Source organism: Marmota flaviventris, chromosome 7 (genome assembly GCF_047511675.1).
Source record: "Marmota flaviventris isolate mMarFla1 chromosome 7, mMarFla1.hap1, whole genome shotgun sequence".
NCBI classification, from domain to species: Eukaryota; Metazoa; Chordata; class Mammalia; order Rodentia; family Sciuridae; genus Marmota; species Marmota flaviventris.
The window spans coordinates 19,419,054-19,438,403 of record NC_092504.1 but is presented as its reverse complement, the minus strand read 5'-3'; the positions used below and the strand labels follow the sequence as shown (position 1 = coordinate 19,438,403).

Sequence of the window (19,350 nt, the reverse complement as noted above, 5' to 3'; positions counted from 1 at the left end):
AAGGTTTTGTTAATCTAAATGTAAATATGCCATTGATTCTTTCAACCTCTCCAGAAGATTTTGGGTTGTAAGGATGGTGTACTTTTGGAAGAAGATTATAGATTCTTTATAATAATTTCACAATTGAGAAAAGGGTAATGACTTAACAGTGTTCACATAAAATGTGTGCCTCGGTCACTTTATATAAAAGTTGTTTTTCCTCAGGTTGGAAACATAAAATCAAGTAACTTTTAGAAACTGTAAGGGATGTAGCTTTTTGGCAAGGAAGTGCCATGGGCCACCCTGAAAATAGATACACAGTAAATAAAATACATTTTAAAAATTGGTTTGATAGTGGTTAAAACAAACAAACTCTTTAGTCTTGTTCCAGGCCCTACCTCCCTTTCACAGATTTTCCAGGGATATACTGTTGACAGGTAACACATGACTTCAAAATAACCTTACTGTCTTTTTTAAAGTTTCACAACTAATGCTGATTTGGGATAGTAACCAATTGGTTTACACTACGATGAGTATTTCCATGAAGAAATGTAATTTCATGCAGAACAATCAGATTTCCCTATTCTTTCTTTTCAAAATCAGGGACTAGACACTGTCAAGGTAGAAGGACCCAGTGCAAGAAAGGTGCTCAACTTATGGGAAGGTGAAGAAGCAGAGAGAGACAGGAGAGGGGCAGGGCCAGCAGGTAAGGTGAACCCTCCCTGCGCATAGGCCAGTCACCACCTCCTTCAGTTTTGCCCCACCTGCCTACAGTTACCACTTAGTCCATTCAAACCAGGACACAACTTGCTTATGAATGGAGTGTCCTCTGGAACTCTATGAAATAATCCCTTTGTTGTGTACTTGTGGTTAGTAGTTTTTGCTGATTTCTGTGGTGTAAATGCTCTCACCGTGTCTAATTTCAAGGCACCAACTTTTGAATGGGAGTTGAAAAAGATATGCAAAAGTGCACCATTATTATTGTGTTTCCATCACACAGATACAATGGATGAAAGTAATCTGAGAAGCATAGATAATAAATATAGTAACATAACTAGAAAGTGGTGAATTTTGAGTATTTTGCTTTTAATGTCATTCTGTGTAAGCTCATATAATTTAATTTTAGGAGTATCTATTTAAAGACTAGCTCACAAAAATACTGAACATTTAACAAGCAGCTTTCACAATCAAGTGTGAAACAGTGTAAATGGGCTCTAGTACACTACTGAGTGAGGACAATGCCAGGGATTACTATAGGCTTACCTAAGATGAAGATGAGGAGGAAACTGAAGGCAGGGATCCTTTTTATTTATGTCTTCAGCACTTGTAGGTTATTCAAGAGCCAAAGTAGTTCATTGATTTTTTCCCCCCTCCTATATTCTGGACATTGTTTTAGGTACTAGGGGGAGAAGGAGCACTGCAGCAAAAGTCAAGGCTCTGCCTTAAGAGCGTTTACATTTATTGAGGGGCTATGTAGACACATGTCTGTGTGTCCGGTGATGAGGAAACAAACGTTATGGCTAAAAGTTCTGTAGTGCCAAAGAACAGGAGTGGAGCATTGCCATTTCATATGGGGTGGTGAGGCAGTTGTGAATGTCTTGGAACCTGACAGTGTTCATAAGGTTGACTCTGCGCAGATTTTAATCAACCAACAAGGTTGGAATACAATGGAACGCCTTTTTTTTTTTTTTATGATGCCCATGCAATTGCACTTCTGTATGCTCAGCAGTTCATCCAAGTGCAAAGTCCTTTCTAAAGTTCTAGTCTTAGTCTCAGAAACACTAGGGTTTAACTAGACCAATCAGATGCTCGCAGTCCGAATTTTAACACTGACTCCTCCCATCTCCGCCTGAAGCCGGCTAAATGTGAGGACTCCCTTGCGCATGCGCAAATACTCCCAAATCCTGGAGTTCCGGCTACAGGTTTGCGCATGCGCACGAGGGGGCGTTGCTGGTCGCTATCTGTTTTTGTCCCAAGGTCCTGCCGTACCGTCCAGGCGGCGAGTTGCATTCTGTTTCCGTCGGTGGCCGGTGTGTGGGGAACTGTACTTCAGTCTACCCGTCTCCGACGCCAAGGGCGTCATGAACCGCGAGACTTTCGCGGCGGGCGAGCGGCTGGTGTCACCGGCTTACGTGCGGCAGGGCTGTGAGGCCCGCCACTCTCACGAGCACCTCATACGGCTGCTTCTGGAGAAGGTACCGAGGTGTCGGTCCCCTCCCCAGCCGCGCGCCCGCGAGGCTCCGGCCCCGCCCCGCGCCCCGGTCCGTGCCGGGTCCTGCTAGCAGGCTGCCGGGTGGAGTCCTTCCCGGACGGTCGCAGTTCGGCTCGCCCCGCGCTGCTCGCTGCGCTCAGGTCCTTCCCAGCCTCGCCGCAGCCTGCGAACCCGGAGCCTGGCCTGCGGGGCTGAGGGGTCGGGGCTTGGAGACCTCATCTCCGCTCTCCGAACCGAGTGGTTCCAGCCCAGCTCGTTTCCCTTTGTTTGCGGAAAGGGCAAAGTCCGAGTCTTTCGCGCTCCCGGGGACACTGGTCCACCACGAGCCAGCTCGGGACTCGGGGTCTCACCCCGCCACCCCCCCCCCCCCACGTGCCTGAACTTTAATTTCACTAGTTCGACAGCCCTAATTATAGCCCCTGGTTGGAGTCGTCTTCGCTGACAACACGGTGTTTTGGTTCCCACTCACTCTGACTTACTGAAACTTATACCCCAGGATACGCGTTTGTCATCACTTCTCGCAATTTGCAGATAGTCGCAATCAAGTGTAATAGGAATGTTGTGCCAATTTGAGGTTTCTTCATAGTGCTGAATTTTATCTCAATTTTAGGAGCAAGGAGCGTGGCAAAATACACATTTAAAAAGTTTAAAATACATTGATGTAGGGTTTACATCGTCTTGAGAACGATGGTTTACTTGAATATAATTACTAGTTGTTTTTTTTTTTTTTTTTTTTTTAAGGGCAAGTGTCCAGAAGATGGTTGGGATGAAAGTACTCTTGAACTCTTTTTACATGAGCTTGCTGTCATGGATAGCAACAATTTCTTGGGCAATTGTGGTGTGGGAGAAAGGGAAGGGAGAGTGGCATCTGCGTTAGTTGCTCGTCGTCATTACAGGTATGTTTTTTTAAGTAGATGTGAAATCATTTTTTTTTTTCTTTTTGAAGGATGGTAAACATAATGGTGGCAGCATTCGGCTTATAAAATTGTCCATTGGCAAACCACTTTATTGTTCAAACGGGCTTGGAATCCAGATTCAACAAGGAGATGGAAACAGTTTATCTGAGCAGGTGCTTTTCGAAGACAAAAGATTAGAAGTAGTAATATCTGGTGTTTCCCCTGTCAGGTTCTGGGTTGTTAACAGCACAACCTAAACGTTCTGAAAAGAATGTTTGATCTTGTGGTTGTAAGGGTTTTAAATACTTTAAGGTTGTTTATAGATTTCCATTTCTCTTTTAACATTGCAAGTTTTGTTGGAGAATGATTTATAGTTAGAACTTTAAAACATTGTCCATCTGTATCTAAGCTGAGTCCCATTTTATGAATATTTGTTTTTGTTGCAAAGAAATAGGAAAAAGTGTATTGGATTATTAATTCACTTTTATTCATTATTTCAGAAAGCTTTTCTTCAGTTCTGATAATCATGAAATTATGAAGTGATAGTGATTTTAAATATGATCATTTCTTTCTGTTTTTCAACCTTTCTGGAAGATAAATATAAACTCTCTTAAAAACTCCTGTCTTCCATGATTTTAAATCATGATGAAATTTTCCTGGGCGTAATAGGATCTTTTTAAGCTAAACTGTTGAAGTCAGAACTAATGATCATGAATGCATGAATTGAATGAAGATTTCATTTTTAACAATTTGTTTATAACATAGTTGGTAAGTAATAAATGCTTTGTTTATGAGGTTTTGATGGTAAGGAAGTGCAACACTGTGTTCTGTGATAATCCCATTACACAGAATTTCTGATCTGCTTAACTATAAATTACAAATTATTTCAGATTACAAATAGATTTTTTATTTTAAAAAGTATTTAGAGACATTTTTTTAAGATGTATAATGTCATATAGTTTAAAGTCAGTGGATTGTCACTGTTATTTTTAAGAAGCATATATGTCTTTTAAAATTAGGACAATTTTTGAAAAGTTCATTGCCATTAGAACTTACTCCACTTCTCTGGTTATATAGTGTAGTTTTCTGTTGTTGCCTAACCATGCCAAAACTTAACGGCTTGAAATAGTTATACATTATTATTTCTCATAGTTCTCTGTGTTAACTGGACTTAGCAGAATGATGATTGTTTGTTTTGCCTCTTTGGTACAGTTGTGGTCAGATGTTGGCAGCCAGTTTAGTCATCTGAAGGTTCAAATGGGCATTTTATTCAAGATAACTTACTCACATTATATGGGAACTCCGATGGCCTCTCTTTGACTTGGGTTCCTCCCAGCATGGCAACTTGATTTGGAGAGAGGACACCCTAAGAGTGAGCTGTTTAAGGATCCTGGTGGTGGGCTGGGGTTGTAGCTCAGTGGCAAAGCACTCACCTAGCATGTTTGAGGCCCTGGGTTCGATCCTCAGCACCACATAAAAATAAATAAAATAAAGTTATTGTGTCCAACTACAACTAAAAAAAATTAAAAATTAAAAAAAAAGAATCCTGGTGAAACTGTAGGTAGGGCCTCTTATGAACTAGCTTAGAGGTTCCAGACAGTCATTTCTGCTAAACGCTTACTGGGTAGGCAAATCACTAAAGCTAACCTGGATTCAGATGGAGGGGAAATTAGACTTCATCACCTGGTGTGGGCAGGGAAAAAAGAAATTAATGGTAGCCATCTTTGGAGACTAGATACCATCACAAAATTGATGAAATTATTTCAATTTAAATAGGATATTTTCACTCTGTTAAATATAGTTGATGACATATATATTCAATAGCTGAATATTGCCTCTGTTCTTTTTTGGTTATTGTGATTGAATACTTGTGTATTGAATCACTTAAAATACTGAGTGTATTTGTCCAGTCTTTGCCCCATTTTTTGCTCAGGCTCATTCATGGGATTGGACGATCGGGGGATATTTCTGCTGTGCAACCAAAAGCTGCAGGCTCTAGCCTTTTGAACAAGATTACTAATTCTTTGGTCCTGGACATCATAAAGTTGGCTGGTATGTACTGTAGTAATCATAAGACATTTGGTGACCAAGGGTGTATACCTTTACCTAATTTATTTTATTAGTGCCTCCTTCTAAAAAGAATATAACTGGCTTTTTTTTGGGGGGGGTATGGGGGAATGAACCCAGGGTCCCTTAACCACTGAGCTACATCTCAGCCCTTTTTATATTTTGTTTAGAGACAGGGTCTCCCCAAGTTGCTTAGGGCCTCACTAAATTGCTGAGGCTGACTTTGAACTCATGATCCTCCTGTTTCAGCCTCCTAAGCCGCTGGGATTACAGGCTTGCACCTGTGCCCAGCATAACAGGCTTTTAAAAGGACACACATATAAGAAGTGTTACTGAATAAGATAGAAAATCAGTCATAACCCCAGAGGATGAATTTGACAGTGACCTTTCTGGGAGTAAGTACAGAAAAACAAATACTCAGGCTATGACTCTTACTTATTTGAAAAAAGAAATATATCATTTCTTTAAAAAGGATGTTAGGTTTTCAATGGTAACTAATTTTTGTTTTACTTCTTATTTGTAGGTGTGCACACAGTGGCCAATTGCTTTGTAGTTCCTATGGCAACTGGTATGAGTCTAACTCTGTGTTTCTTAACATTACGACACAGAAGACCAAAGGCAAAGTATATCATATGGCCACGAATAGACCAGAAATCCTGTTTTAAATCCATGATCACCGCAGGTAAAAAAAGAGAATTGGCCTATATAGTGTTTTAAATATCCTAATGAGAAAATACGGAATTTTTATGTACAGATAGATAAATGAAAAATTAACTAAATCTGTTCCGTATTTCTTTTTTTAATGTGATAAAATGTACATGATGTAAAATATAGTGGATATATTGCTTATACAACTTTTAGGTTTATAGATACTAAATGTTTACCATTAAAGTTTATGTAATTATTATTTGTGGGACCTATTGATTGCTAGTTAAATATACTCTTTCCATTGAAAATTTAAACAAAAATTTTATGTTTTGATCACAGAAGGCTCTTGTGAGTTGAGATGGGCCAGTGATCCTCAAGCTAATGAAATCAATTACAGTTTTCTTTAAAGGTGAAACTTTGATGTTTGTGATTTGTTTCAGTCCTTGAATTTATATTATTATTTATGTCCATCTCTGAAATAAAGTGAGCTGTAAATTAAAACTGAAATATTGCCAGAAAATGAGCGGACTTGGACTAGTGATCCTTTTTGTTATCAATATCTGTTATTACTTCTGTAGATTCTATTTAATTTTAATTTTTATTATTTTCCAAAGTTATTCTTTTTTTTTTTTTTGTCACATCAAAGTGTTAAAAAGGTTTGTGATCCTAATTATCTAGTCTTTCACATCAGTTTGACCTGGCTTTGACTAATGTGAGCATTGTGCCAGGTTTTATTACTAGAGGAAGGCTCATCAATCAAAATATTTAGAGTTCTTACATGGAACAGCACTGCCGTGTCGAGTTCCAAGATCTGACTTTATTTTCGTTCACCCTAACATTTAGATTTCTGGTTGGCTTGGTTAGGTTTTGAGCCGGTGGTGATAGAAAACGTGTTGGAGGGTGATGAGCTGCGCACAGACCTGAAAGCCGTGGAGGCTAAAGTCCAGGAACTTGGGCCTGATAGTGTTCTGTGTGTTCATTCTACTACATCCTGTTTTGCTCCAAGGGTGCCTGATAGGTAAACGATTTGTGGATATTGACCTTTATGTGTTTGTCAGTCTCTTAAATAAAGTGTTATATACTAATTCTAAAATATGCTTAAATAACATTTGGTGGTAAATAGTGGATGGTCCTAGGAGATTAGATTAACCTTATGGAAAAATAACATAATGGCTTGGGAAAATAAATATTTACTGTAGAAGAAGGAAAAACAATTAGTACAGGGGAGAAGATCCCTTTGTCACCTGAATAGAAGCAGGCCATATATTTTCTTGCCTTTTTTGTTTTTTGTGGTACTAGGGATTCTACCCAGGGCCTTGTACACACTAGGCAAGCCCTCTATCACTGAGCTGTCTCTAGTCTTTTTTATTTTTATTTTGAGACAGTCTTGCTAAGTTGCCTAGGCTGTCCTTGAATTTGTCATCCTCCTGCCTCAGCTTCCCGAGTTCCTGGGTTTACAGGTTTGCACCATATTCCCAGCTTGCTTTCTTTCTGTGTATCCTATTTCCAGTCTCTTAGCATCTTTTTCCTTATTTAAAAAAATTTTTAAATTTGTTTTAGTTAGTTATACATGACAGTAGAATGCATTTATGCACTTTCATTTCCTCATTGTTTTAAATAAAAATTTCTTTTCCAAGCTAAATGTTGAGTTTAGTTGTTTTCATTGCTCTCTTTACTTCTTTGACCTTATTGTTAGTTTTCAGATATAGGAACTATTAGTATTAACAGATTTTAAATGGAATATTTTAGGATTATTTATTTTCCTTTGAGATTTTTTTAATTGGAAGATTAAATTCTGATGTTTATTAAATGTTTATAGTGGTTGTCTTTATTTTGACAATGGTATAAATATTTAAGAAAATAAAAGTAAACAGGAAATAAAAATAAATATTTACTTTTCTAAAGAATAGCCACAAGTTTTTATTCTGAAAATGTAATAGCACTTTAGTTTGTTAGTACAGATTTCTGTTTTTGAAAGTAGTTGTTTTTGTTTCATTTTAATATTTTGAATAGAAGTACTAATAATTTGTAAGAACTATATTGACTTTGGACTTATTAATAAGTTACACTCTGGCTTTCATAGAATCTCATTATTTGGCAGTAATGAATGCATGTTAACTTGTATTATAGACAGATTTGGAGAGAGACTTTTTAAACCATGCTCTTGAAAATTTACCTTGCTACATTCATGAACCTGTGAATTCTGTTTTTGATTATATTGTGTACACTTTAGTGGTTTTTATTCTTTACTTAAAAGCATTTAAAATTTGTATTGAAATATTTTTTCAGAGGTTTTATATTTATTTATTCTTCATTTAACTTTTAAAATACTACTATAATTGAATATTGTTTTTAAAACAAAAACAATAGCAAGTAGTGAGCATATTATGATCATAGTCCTTCACTCATTCACTACTGCATATAAAATGCCTGCAGTGAATGTTATTTACTGGCCCCCTTAAGAGGTTTGACACTGAACACCACCTCTGGGCTGATGTTCTTCATCCTTATATGCTTCTCGATTATAATAGCATCATTTTTCCTGATTTGGATCGAAGTCCATCAGTTCTACCAGATCCATTTCATCGGTCTCTTCTAATTCCTTCCTCTGATATAGGAGTTTTTCCAACAAAGAAAGTTTGTCAGGAGAGAGAAAGCCATTTTCAGGAAAGTTTACCTTAAACTCGATGGTTAGGTGACCCTTCCATTGTCCATCTGCAACTAAAATAAATAAATAAATAAAAATAGCATGTGGATATTTACATTGGTTGGATTATCTATCCTTGGGGAGAGTTTTATTTTTATTTTGACTAATGTTTACAGTATGCATGGCGCAGTGTTGAATATTTTACATCTGTTATCTCTGTTAGAAAAAAAATGTTAAATTTTTTTAATCAGCAAAATTCTCATTTGTCACTTTTTAGTAGTGTTATGTAATGAATGTTTCTTTTCTTTTTTTTTTGTAGTTGGACACAACACCTTTATTTTATTTATTATTTTTATGTGGTGCTGAGGATCAAACCCAGTGCCTTACATGTGTTAGACAAGCACTATACCGCTGAGCCACAACCCCAGCCCCATGAATGTTTCTGTTAAGAGGGAAGTTCAGGAAAAAATGGGATGTATAGTTAGTGATATGTTTGAATTTCTGATTTTATTAAATTTTACAATTACATTTTGATTCCTTTATGTCAAGTGTACTTCCTTTAATACCTCATTTTAATGGTATGGCATATATTTTATTTTGATTAGATAACTGGAATATTATAGGGGAAATATTCTTAAAAGAGATGTTAAAAGAAGGGTATCATTTCTTTTAATTAACACCTTAAATTAGTTTACATTAGTTGGATTATCTGATCCCTATGGAAATTATTTTTCTGCTTCTTGCTTTTTATTTAATGTATTTTCATAATCCTATTAATGCATTTGATCAGATTATTTAAAACTATACTCACAAGTGATTGTATTCTTTTTAAAATATAATTTTGATTTTATTATGGTACATTATTTTCAAGGAAGTTTTTTTTTTTTTTTTGTGGTGCTGGGGATTGAATCCATGGCCTTGTTCATGTGAGGCAAGCACTCTACCAACTATATCCCCAGCCCCAAGGAAGTTCTTTATTAGGGAATGTTTTTTTATTAGATCACATATATATGAAAGTGCCTTTTCTCTTGTGAATATATGAATCACAGAAGGTCTAATTTGTTAAAAACATCTGATTACTTTTAAGTAACAAAATAATTTCTATATTGATTTGTGAAGTTTATGAAAATAGATGCTAAAATGAGTTTTCAGTTCATAAAATTCAGGGATACAATTGAAAATGAAAATTTTTATTGAGCATAATAATCTTATTTCTATTTATAGTTTGAAAACATGAATACACATCTACTTAAAAAAGAAAATGTATCATGTATAATGTATAATATCATGTATAAAATGTATTATATATAATATATATTTGAAATATATCCTTTTAGGAGAAAATTTTTATTATATAAAGATACTTTGCTTTCAAATTCTTTTATGTGAAAGGAAGCTTTAAAAGAAATAATTTTCTTAAACCATAGGAATTAGTTTTAGTTTCATAGTGAAGACATTTCTATTACAGATGACTTCAGTCATAAATAGCATTTGGTTTTGTGAAGGACCCTTTTTATTATGTACTGAGATTTATTAGCTTCATTTAAAGTTAGATTGAAATTGTCTTAATGTGAGAGGTGTAAAATGAAAAAGTGTGAGTGAATAATTACAGATTTAAGCAATTATTTAAAAGATTCTGCTGGTATACAAGTTATTAGAAAATGGCACTTATTTTGGTACTGAAACATTTCAACATCCTGTACTTTTAATACATTAAACTTATTTGAAAATGTATTTTTTATGATGGTTTAAAGTGAGTTTTCTGAAGATTTCCAGATGTGTTAATTATTTTGCAGATACTAGCATTGGTATGGTAAGCAACTGGTTGAATTTAAAAAAGAATATATCGTTTTGTGAGTTGTCAATATAAATAATCTTCTTGCTTTGTTTACAGGAATTTTTTTTAATGATTTAAAAGTTACTATCTACGTAAATTTTTATAATTTTTTCTTATTTATTGGTAACATTAATTTAAAAGGTTTTTTTAGGCTTTTCTAAAGTGCTTGCTTTGTATTTCCAAACTGCTGAATTATATATGCTGAGAGAGTACAGAAGAAATTTCAGTGTCCCCCTGCCCCCTGTATACATTAATGTTGATTGTTAAGTTAAAAAAAGTTTCCACATTGTAATTTATAAAGCACAGTGTATGACTTCCTGTTGTGTATTTGTGCTTAGATTAGAAGAGCTGGCTGTGATTTGTGCTAATTATGACATTCCACATATAGTCAACAATGCCTATGGAGTGCAGTCTTCAAAGTGCATGCATCTTATTCAGCAGGTAAGAGTTTAAAAAGATATGTTAAAAAAAGTAGATATTGGGCCGGGTTTGTGGCTCAGTAAGAGTGCTTGCCTAGCATGTGTGAGGCACTGGGTTCAATTCTCAGCACCTCATATGAATAAATAAAATAAAGGACTATTGACAAATGAAAAATAAAAATATATAAAAGTAGATTTTAACATTCACCAGGATAGTTATTTTTATCTTACAACCTTAAATAGTAAAAACAGTTATGTAGCACTCTCTAATATTGCTTAAATATTGGGTGCATTAGAAACTTGCATTCAGTATCCTCTCAGTAGAAGTCCTTATTCCTTGATAGTATGGTGGTATTTGGACAATACTTTTGTTAGTCCCAAATCAGTGTGAAAGTGTTTCAGTAGTTTTTAACTTTCTGAGAATATTTCATGACCAGGATTCTCATTTTTCTAATATAGTATTTTAGAAATTTATAGTATTTTGTTCACATTTCCTATTGGTTCATTACAGTTGCCTTATAGTATTTTAAAAACTGTACTATTTTAAAAACAATTGATGATTATGTTTTATATTTAAGGAATCATTTTACCTTATTATTCTAGATTTTATTTCATTTAGAAACATTTTAGCATAAACTATCGAGTTATGGGTATTTTTTGTTTTTGGTTTTATTTATGGTACTAGGGATTGACTCCAGGGGGTTCTACCACTGAGCTGTGTTGCCTTTTCTTTATTTTTTATCTCTACATAAGTTGCTACGGCTGGCCTGGAACTTGTGATCCTCTAGCCTCAGCTCCTGTGTTGCTGGGCGTTTTAGTCAGCTGTTTCACTGCTGTGACTAAAGGGACCCAACCAGAATAACTGTAAAGAAGGAAAAGTTTATTTAGAAGCTCATGGATTCAGAAATCTTAGTCCATAGAAGGTCCACTCCAATCCCTGGGGCTCAAGATAAGGTTGAACATCATAGAGGAAGAGTGTGGCAGAAGGAAGCAGCTCACATCAGAATCAGGAAGCAGAGAGAAAGGGATACAGAATAAATATCCAGGTACAAAATATATATCCCAAAGCCACGCCCCAATCCCCACCTCCTCCAGCCACACCCTGCCTTTTCAGTTACCACTCCGTTAATCCCTAGCAGGAGATTAATTCACTAATTGGGTCAAGGTTCTCACAACCCAATCATTTCGCCTCTGAACCTTCTTGCATTTTCTATCACGTGAGCTTTTGAGGTACACTTCACATCCAAACCATAACACTGGGATTACTAGTGTGGACCACCATGGCCAGCATTGTTTTGTTTTTAATATAAGCATCAGCTAGATCCTGATGATCTGTCTTGGGTTCTAAGTTTAAAATATGCCTGTTTCCCATCCCATTCAGAATAGTCCGAGGTCTGGCCTGCAGGACTTTGCATGTTCAGGCCTCTGCTGCCCTTCTGACCACTTGCCTGTCACCTGCTCTGCTCTCGCAGAGCCTTTCAGTGGTTGCCTTTCAGTGCCTCCATCATGCCGCAGGTGTGCCTGCTTCCAGGCTTGTGCTCCTGCTCATCCCTCTTCCTGGATTCCTTTTGTTGACTTTTATTGCTTCTCCTCTCACTTTTCTTTAGGCTAATAAGACTTTTTTAGATATCTTATCTAAAATAACACTCCTCTATTCCTTGCTAGTATTTCCCATGGCCCTTTCCCTCTTTTATCCATTCATTGTTTTTTTGTTGTTGTTGTTTGTTTTGTTTTTATTTTTGTTTATTACTGGGGATTGATCCACTGAGCCACATCCCTAGCCTTTTTTATTTTTTATTTTGAGACAGGGTCTCACTAAGTTGCCCAAGCTGGATTTGTACTTGTGATCTTCCTACCTCAGCCTCTTGAGTTGTTGGGATTATAGGTGTGCGCCACCATGCCTGCTTTGTATTCATTGATTTTAAGAGGCAAAGTTCCACATTGTGATGTCTCTGAAATTGGAATGTCTTATGATCAGTGATGTCTTATGACGTAAATTATCAATATTTTGTCTTACATAGTGATAAGTAAGATAATAATCTTAAAATTGATGGCCTCTTGCTATTTTTCTCCATAGCTTTTTTAATCACTTCTTCTATGTTTACTTTTATTAATTGATAGTAGTTAGAATTAAGGTTTTGTTAAGGTTAGAATTTTGTTTACTGTTAGTTTCTGTGTATTTAGGACAATAATTAGTATCTAATACAAAATTGACAGTAACTGACTACTGAACATAGTGAAAGCATAAGTGAAGTGGTATTATGTTTATTTACCTGTGTGGATAATGATTTTAATACACACATTCAGTTTTTTTGGTACCAGGGATTGAACCCAGGGGCACTTAACCACTAGGCCACATCCCCAGCCCTTTTTTGTATTTTATTTAGAGACAGGGTCTTGCTGAGTTGCTAAGTGCCTTACTAAGTTGCTGAGGCTGGCTTTGAACTCACGAACCTCTTGCCTTAGCTTGCCAAGCTGCTGGGGTTACAGGTGTGCGCCACTGCACCTGACCACATACTCAGTTTTGACACATATGATTTGTGTTATGTATACTTAAGTTATTCAAAAATTATGACCTTTTCCAACATAATGAATGTACTGAGGCCTAGTAAATACTATTTAGTATTTTTTTTTTTTTTGGTTTTTAAATTTTGTATGTACTAGTTTCATCTTTTTTTAATGTTTTCTTATTTACTTATTTATTGGTTCTAATGAGTTATACATGACAATAGAAAGCTCTTCAATTTATTGTACACAAATAGAGCAGAATTTTTCACTTCTCTGATTGTACATGAAGTAGAGTCACATCATTCATGCAATCATACATGTACCAAGAGTAATGATGCACATCTCATTCCACCATCTTTCCTATCCCTTTTCCCTTCACCAATCCCCTTTGCCCCATCCTCCACTTATCGCATGCACCTCCTACCCCCCATATGAATTATCAGAGAAAACATTCAGCCCCTGTTTTTTTGAGATTGGCTCATTTTGCTTAGCATGATATTCTCCAACTCTATCCATTTACCTACAAATTTTGTAATTTTATTCTCTTTTAATGCTGAGTAATGTTTCATTGTGTATATGTACCACAGTTTCTTCATCCATTCATCTATTGAAGGGCATCTAGGTTACTTCCACAGTTTAGCAATTATGAATTGTATTGCTATAAACATTGAAGTGGCTGCATTACTGTAGTATGCTGTTTTTAAGTCTTTAGGAGTGGGATAGCTGGATCAAATCATGGTTCCATTCCAAGTTTTCTATGGAATCTCCATACTGCTTTCCATATTGGTTGCACCAATTTGTAGTCTTACCAGCAATGTATAAGTGTGCCTTTCCCCCCACATCCTTGCCAACACTTATTGTTGCTTGTATTCTTGATAACTGCGATTTTAACTGGAGTGAGATGAAATCTTAGTTTTTATTTGTATTTCTGTAATTGCTAGAGATATTAAACATTTTTTCATGTTTGTTGATCGATTGTATATTTTCTTCTGAGAAGTGTCTGTTCAGCTCCTTGGCCCATTTATTGATTGGGTGGTTTGCTTTTTTGGTGTTAAGTTTTTTGAGTTCTTTATGTATCCTGGAGATTAGTGCTCTGTTTGACACGTGTGTGGCAAAAATTTGCTCCCACAGTGTAGGCTCTCTCTTCACTTCGTTGATTGTTTCTTTTGCTGAGAAGAAGCTTTTTAGTTTGAATCCATCCCACTTATTGATTCTTGATTTTGTTTCTTGCACTTTAGGAGTCTTGTTAAAGAAGTCAGGGCATAATCTGACATAATGAAGATTTGGGCCTACTTTTTCTTCTGTTAGGCATAGGGTCTCTGGTCTAATTCCTAGGTCTTTGATCTATTTTTGAGTTGCTAGTTTCATCTTTGATGAAACATGTTATTATGATAGTAGTAGCTGATTTGCTTAATTTCTTTATTCAGAGTTTATATCCGTTGGGATGTCATTGGCATCTGTAGCAGAAGCTCCAGTTGGCTTAAGCAATAAGGAAATGGATTAGTGTAGGTAACTTAAACCCAAAGGTGAAGTGGGTTTTAGCCATGATATGTCAGGATTTCTTAAAACCATTACTAGGATCACCATTTTTCTTTTTCTTTCTTTTCTTTTTTTTTAGTTGTTGATGTACTTTTATTTTATGTAGTGCTGAGAATGGAACCCAGTGCCTCCCATATGCTAGGCAAGCACTTCCACAGAGCTGCAATCCCAGCCCAGATCACCATTTTTCTTTTTATCATTTGCTTGGTGTCATTTTTGTTATTCCTTAACTTTTTAAGGCTTTCTCACAGTTCTAGACTAGATTATATCTAATTTGTATGGAAGCAAGGGGAGGGTGTACAGTTTTCTAAACTGGAAATCTTGGCAGACATTTTGTTTCAATTACTCATTTGTATTGCTCCCCTCTCTTTCCTCCTTCCTCTTCTTCTCTTTAATGTTTAGTAGTCTCAGTTCTTTTGAAATTCAAATATATGACATTAAAATTTAGAAAAGTACAGAAAAAGTAGAAGATCATTTATAACCATCTTACCTTTATAAATGCCACTAATAATTTTTATGTATATGTTTTCTCTTTATATGTATTACTTTTTACATATAGTCATTATATACATTTAACATTGAATTTTTAAAATTTTATTTATTTAGATGTTGGTGGACCTTTATTTTATTCAGTTATTTATATGTGGTGCTAAGAATCGAACCTAGTGCCTCACACATACTAGGCAGTTACTCTACCACTGAGCCACAAGTCCAGCCCCAACAGTAATATTTTAAATTTTGCGTTGTGTTTCTCTTCACATGCTTATAAAGTTTTTGTAATTAATGATCACTTTAACATTCCTTAACAGTTACTTGAATGTTATTTACTTAGTCAAGAAGTGCCCAGTGTTTTAGTATTCACAGTCTGTTTCTGAATATTAGAAAATTTGGTGGCATACCTGAGATTAAGACCTTAAAAGAAACTGAGCTCCATAAAGCTGTACATCATAATGCCCTGCTTTGTCATCATTTCTGTGCATTTATGAGGTATTTTACTAACATTTTAACCAGAAGAATAAAACTGTGAGATGAGTGGATGGATTTTTAAAATGCAGATATTGCTTTGTTTTAGATACTGTGTTACCTTTAAAATTGATGTATCTTTAAAAGAAAAAAATAAAAAGCAGTAAATAAACATTCTATTTTCCTCAAATTTGCTTTCATGAAAAAAGGCTGTGGCACTGTTACTTTAACCCAAATAAATACATGGGTCTTATTGAGTGCTGGTTGATTTTTTATGACATTCTAAGTAATTAACGTCAACTTTAATTCATCCAGTAGCTCTTACTGACAGTATATACCACTTACTGCTTGCTCACCATGTGTGTTTAGGCATCCTGCCAGGCTTTTAAAGTTTCTTAACTAATCCTAACAGTTGAAGGTGTACTTTTTTTTTTTTTGTTCCTGTTCTCTACATGAAGAAACAAACTCAGTGGGCTTAAGTGACTTGCTCAAGATCCCATAGCTGCAAAATAGCCCATCTAGCTCAGTATGACTCTAGAGCCCCATGTTTTTCTTTAAAAAACAAAGTACTAAAGCTGCAAGTCTTTTCTTGAGAAAATAATATGGCAGTAATAAGGCAATCAATGAAGTGCGAGCTATAACTATTTTAAGAATTTCTTAGGGCTGGGGATGTGGCTCAAGCGGTAGCGCGCCCATCTGGCATACGTGCGGTCCGGGTTTGATCCTCAGCACCACATACAAACAAAGATGTTGTGTCTGCCGAAAACTAAAAAATAAAATATTAAAATTCTCTCTCTCTCTTTCTCTCCCCCCTCACTCTCTCTTTAAAAAAAAAAAAAAAAAAAGAATTTCTTAAAGTATTTTTAGGGAATTCCCCAGAATGACTTAATTCTGAGCAGATCAAGAAATACATTTCTGTTTATATTTGCTAAAGTGACTGATTTGAGTCTCATGGAATATGGATGATGGCATACAGTACTGCATCAAATACACATACAGGATTAATTATTTTAGTCAAATGGATCGTAAACCTCCCAAAGTGTGGGAAGCAGCAACTTACTACAAGTTTGAAGTATGTCACTGCCACTCACTCACAGACCTGGTTGTTTGTTTTTCAGCAGATGTTTGCTAGGTTCCCACTGATGGGCCAGGCCCTAGGGCGTGTGCTGGTGCTGCAGTTGTGAATACATGGAAATCCTTCCTTCTTGAAGCATTCTGATTTTGGAAGCAGGCAGTAGGCAGATATTGAGAAATACTCTGGTATTTGGAAGAGAGTCGAATTATATGGAATGATCCAGAGACCTCTTCAAAAAGTAACCTTCAACTGGAGCCCTGAATGATATGAAAAAGCAAAGAGAGAGTGAGAGAGAGAAAGAAGGGAGAGAGAGAGATTCCAGACAGAAAATTACAGCAAGTGTGAGACTAGCAAGGAGGCCAGAATGGCTAGATCATCATCATGAGGGGAATAGTGGTGGTAGAGATTTGAGATGTACTAAGGATTTGGGATTTTACTTGGGGTATGGCTGTTTGGAAGGTTTGGAGCAGGAGAGTGATGTAGAATGTGGTGAGCAGAATGTAGGATGGCGAGCATAGAAGGCTGTCGTAGCAGCCCACGTGAAATATGTTGGTGGCTGGGGCCAGAGTATTCTCTGTGCAGGTGATAGGAAATTATTGGATTCAGACATATTTCTAGAATAGATTTTATAAAATATGCTGGTGAATTATATGTAGGATGTGAGAAAATGAGAATTCAGGGCTTCTAGGCTTTTGGTCTGAGTGGCTGGAAGAGAGGAAATGCTATAGGATAATATTCTTTCTTTTAAACAGGGCCTCTTCGTCTAGATTCTGATCCTGCTGGGCATTGATTGCTTGGGTAACCTTCAGTAAGGAGCTTTAGCTGCCAGGATTTGAATCATAGTGGATCTTGGGCATGTCACTTTAAGTTCATTATGCTTAATTTTGTCATCTGTAAAATAGGCATTATAGTAGCATCTACCTCATATGTTATTGTGCAGGTTAAGTGTGTATTGAATGTAAAGTGCTTGGAGCAGTGTCTGACACGCACTAAGCACTCTGTAAATCTGGCAGTTGTTATTTTGTGAACAATTATTTGTTTTATAGGAATAGGTTCTGGGGATAGCAGGAATAAAATTAAATAAAATATTAATGATTAATATGTTAACTGGAATAGTGTCTGCCGTGTGATAGGTGTTCACACATTTGCTTTATGAATAAATGAGTGAACTAATAAATGGCAGCTCTTTACCTCATAGGCTGTATTCTAGTGTTCCTTACTCTGCTTCAACAGTTCATCCTCCCAGTGTTTTTTCCATCCATCATTAATGGGGGAATAGGGTCCTTAGGCCATTCTTGAGATTGGGTCTGGCCTGCCTGTTTTCTTGCCTCTGAGAGTGCTGTCATTTGAATCCTGCACTTTAGTGATAAAGGGTTCTAGCTAAGTCTGGTGCACTGATTCCTCTCGTACACCTGCTCCCGGCTGAGGTTCATGTTTCAGGAAGCCTTGGGCAGCAATTAAATGGTAATAAAAAGGCATCTCTGTGCCATTTTATTCTTACATGCTGCAACTTGGAGTATTTTTCCATTATTCTATTGGTCTTACATGCTTCCCTCTGTTTTCCTAGGATACAGTGGCGTTCTCTTTAATTACAGTTTGTTGGGGAATTAGAGGTGTAACGGGAAGTTAAGATTTAAACAGTCCCGTGATAGTTCTATGTCTAGTTTGCTCCCTTTTCCTGCTTTTGCTGCCTCTCCCTTTTGCCTGGATCTGGTCTCTCTGATTAGGCCAGCTATCTGCACCTTCCATTCTCCCTGAGATATGGAGATGGAGAGGAGGTGTGAAAATGAAGGTCAAATGTGGTTATAATATTAATAGGAATGTAGATTGCAAATACAGATTGAAAATCTGTGCCTACAGATAAAGAAGAAAAAAACGATCTTAGTTGAAATTTAGATAGTATCTTTACTTTTAAGAGGAGAGACTTGAAGCATATTAGACAGAAGGTCACAGACTATGTTGGATGGGAACCAGAACTTAGTTTTATATTTCTAGTAGGTAAATAAATATTCAGTTTTTCTAGATTTTCATTTGAAGTTCATTTTGCAGTGGAATGATATTATCTAAGATTATAATATTAGGCAACATGCATTACGTAGAAACATTGCTTGTTAAATTTCCAAGAGTATACATATAAAAGATAGTTAAAATTTGGCTTCTCTCTTGTTTCTGAATGGCAGTGGGAGCAGAATTTGTTGCTTAAAATGGTTACAAAGGTATAAGATTGTCCTTGCTTCAAAAAGAGACACTCAGCTGTCTAACTGTTTGACAGCTTGGGTAGCTGTAATCCATTAGGTTACAGTGGCAGCTCTTGAACTCACAACAGGTGTTTAAAACTGCTTCATTGTTGCAAGACTCACTGTAGACATTTATTGTCAAATAAAGGATTGCAGATAAGAAGCATGGGAAGAATCCAGTTTTAAGGTGTAGAGCTCTATTTCAGTAAAATTCCCACCTGAACTAATAATGAAAACCTGCCAACTTCACAAGGTTTTTGTGAGAATTGAATGATTAATATGTAAAGTCTAAAATACTGCTTTAAAAAGAACACCATTTAAAA

General features: G+C 36.1%; 1 protein-coding gene across 2 annotated transcripts in view; it reads left to right on the top strand.

Moving 5' to 3' along the window:
- The first annotated feature begins 1,975 nt into the window (after positions 1-1,975).
- The window catches only part of Sepsecs (Sep (O-phosphoserine) tRNA:Sec (selenocysteine) tRNA synthase), a 33,282-nt gene continuing 15,907 nt past the window's right edge, over positions 1,976-19,350 (top strand). Inside the window, exons 1-6 of one of the 2 annotated variants that reach the window (XM_071614195.1) lie at positions 1,976-2,174; positions 3,138-3,260; positions 4,998-5,139; positions 5,678-5,836; positions 6,667-6,820; positions 10,625-10,727. In XM_071614195.1, coding sequence (XP_071470296.1) covers positions 2,061-2,174; positions 3,138-3,260; positions 4,998-5,139; positions 5,678-5,836; positions 6,667-6,820; positions 10,625-10,727 — 795 coding nt within the window. In that variant the 5' untranslated portion in view covers positions 1,976-2,060. Of the gene's footprint in view, positions 2,175-2,932; positions 3,088-3,137; positions 3,261-4,997; positions 5,140-5,677; positions 5,837-6,666; positions 6,821-10,624; positions 10,728-19,350 lie in introns of both variants that reach the window. The other variant, XM_027945533.2, reaches the window with a different exon arrangement.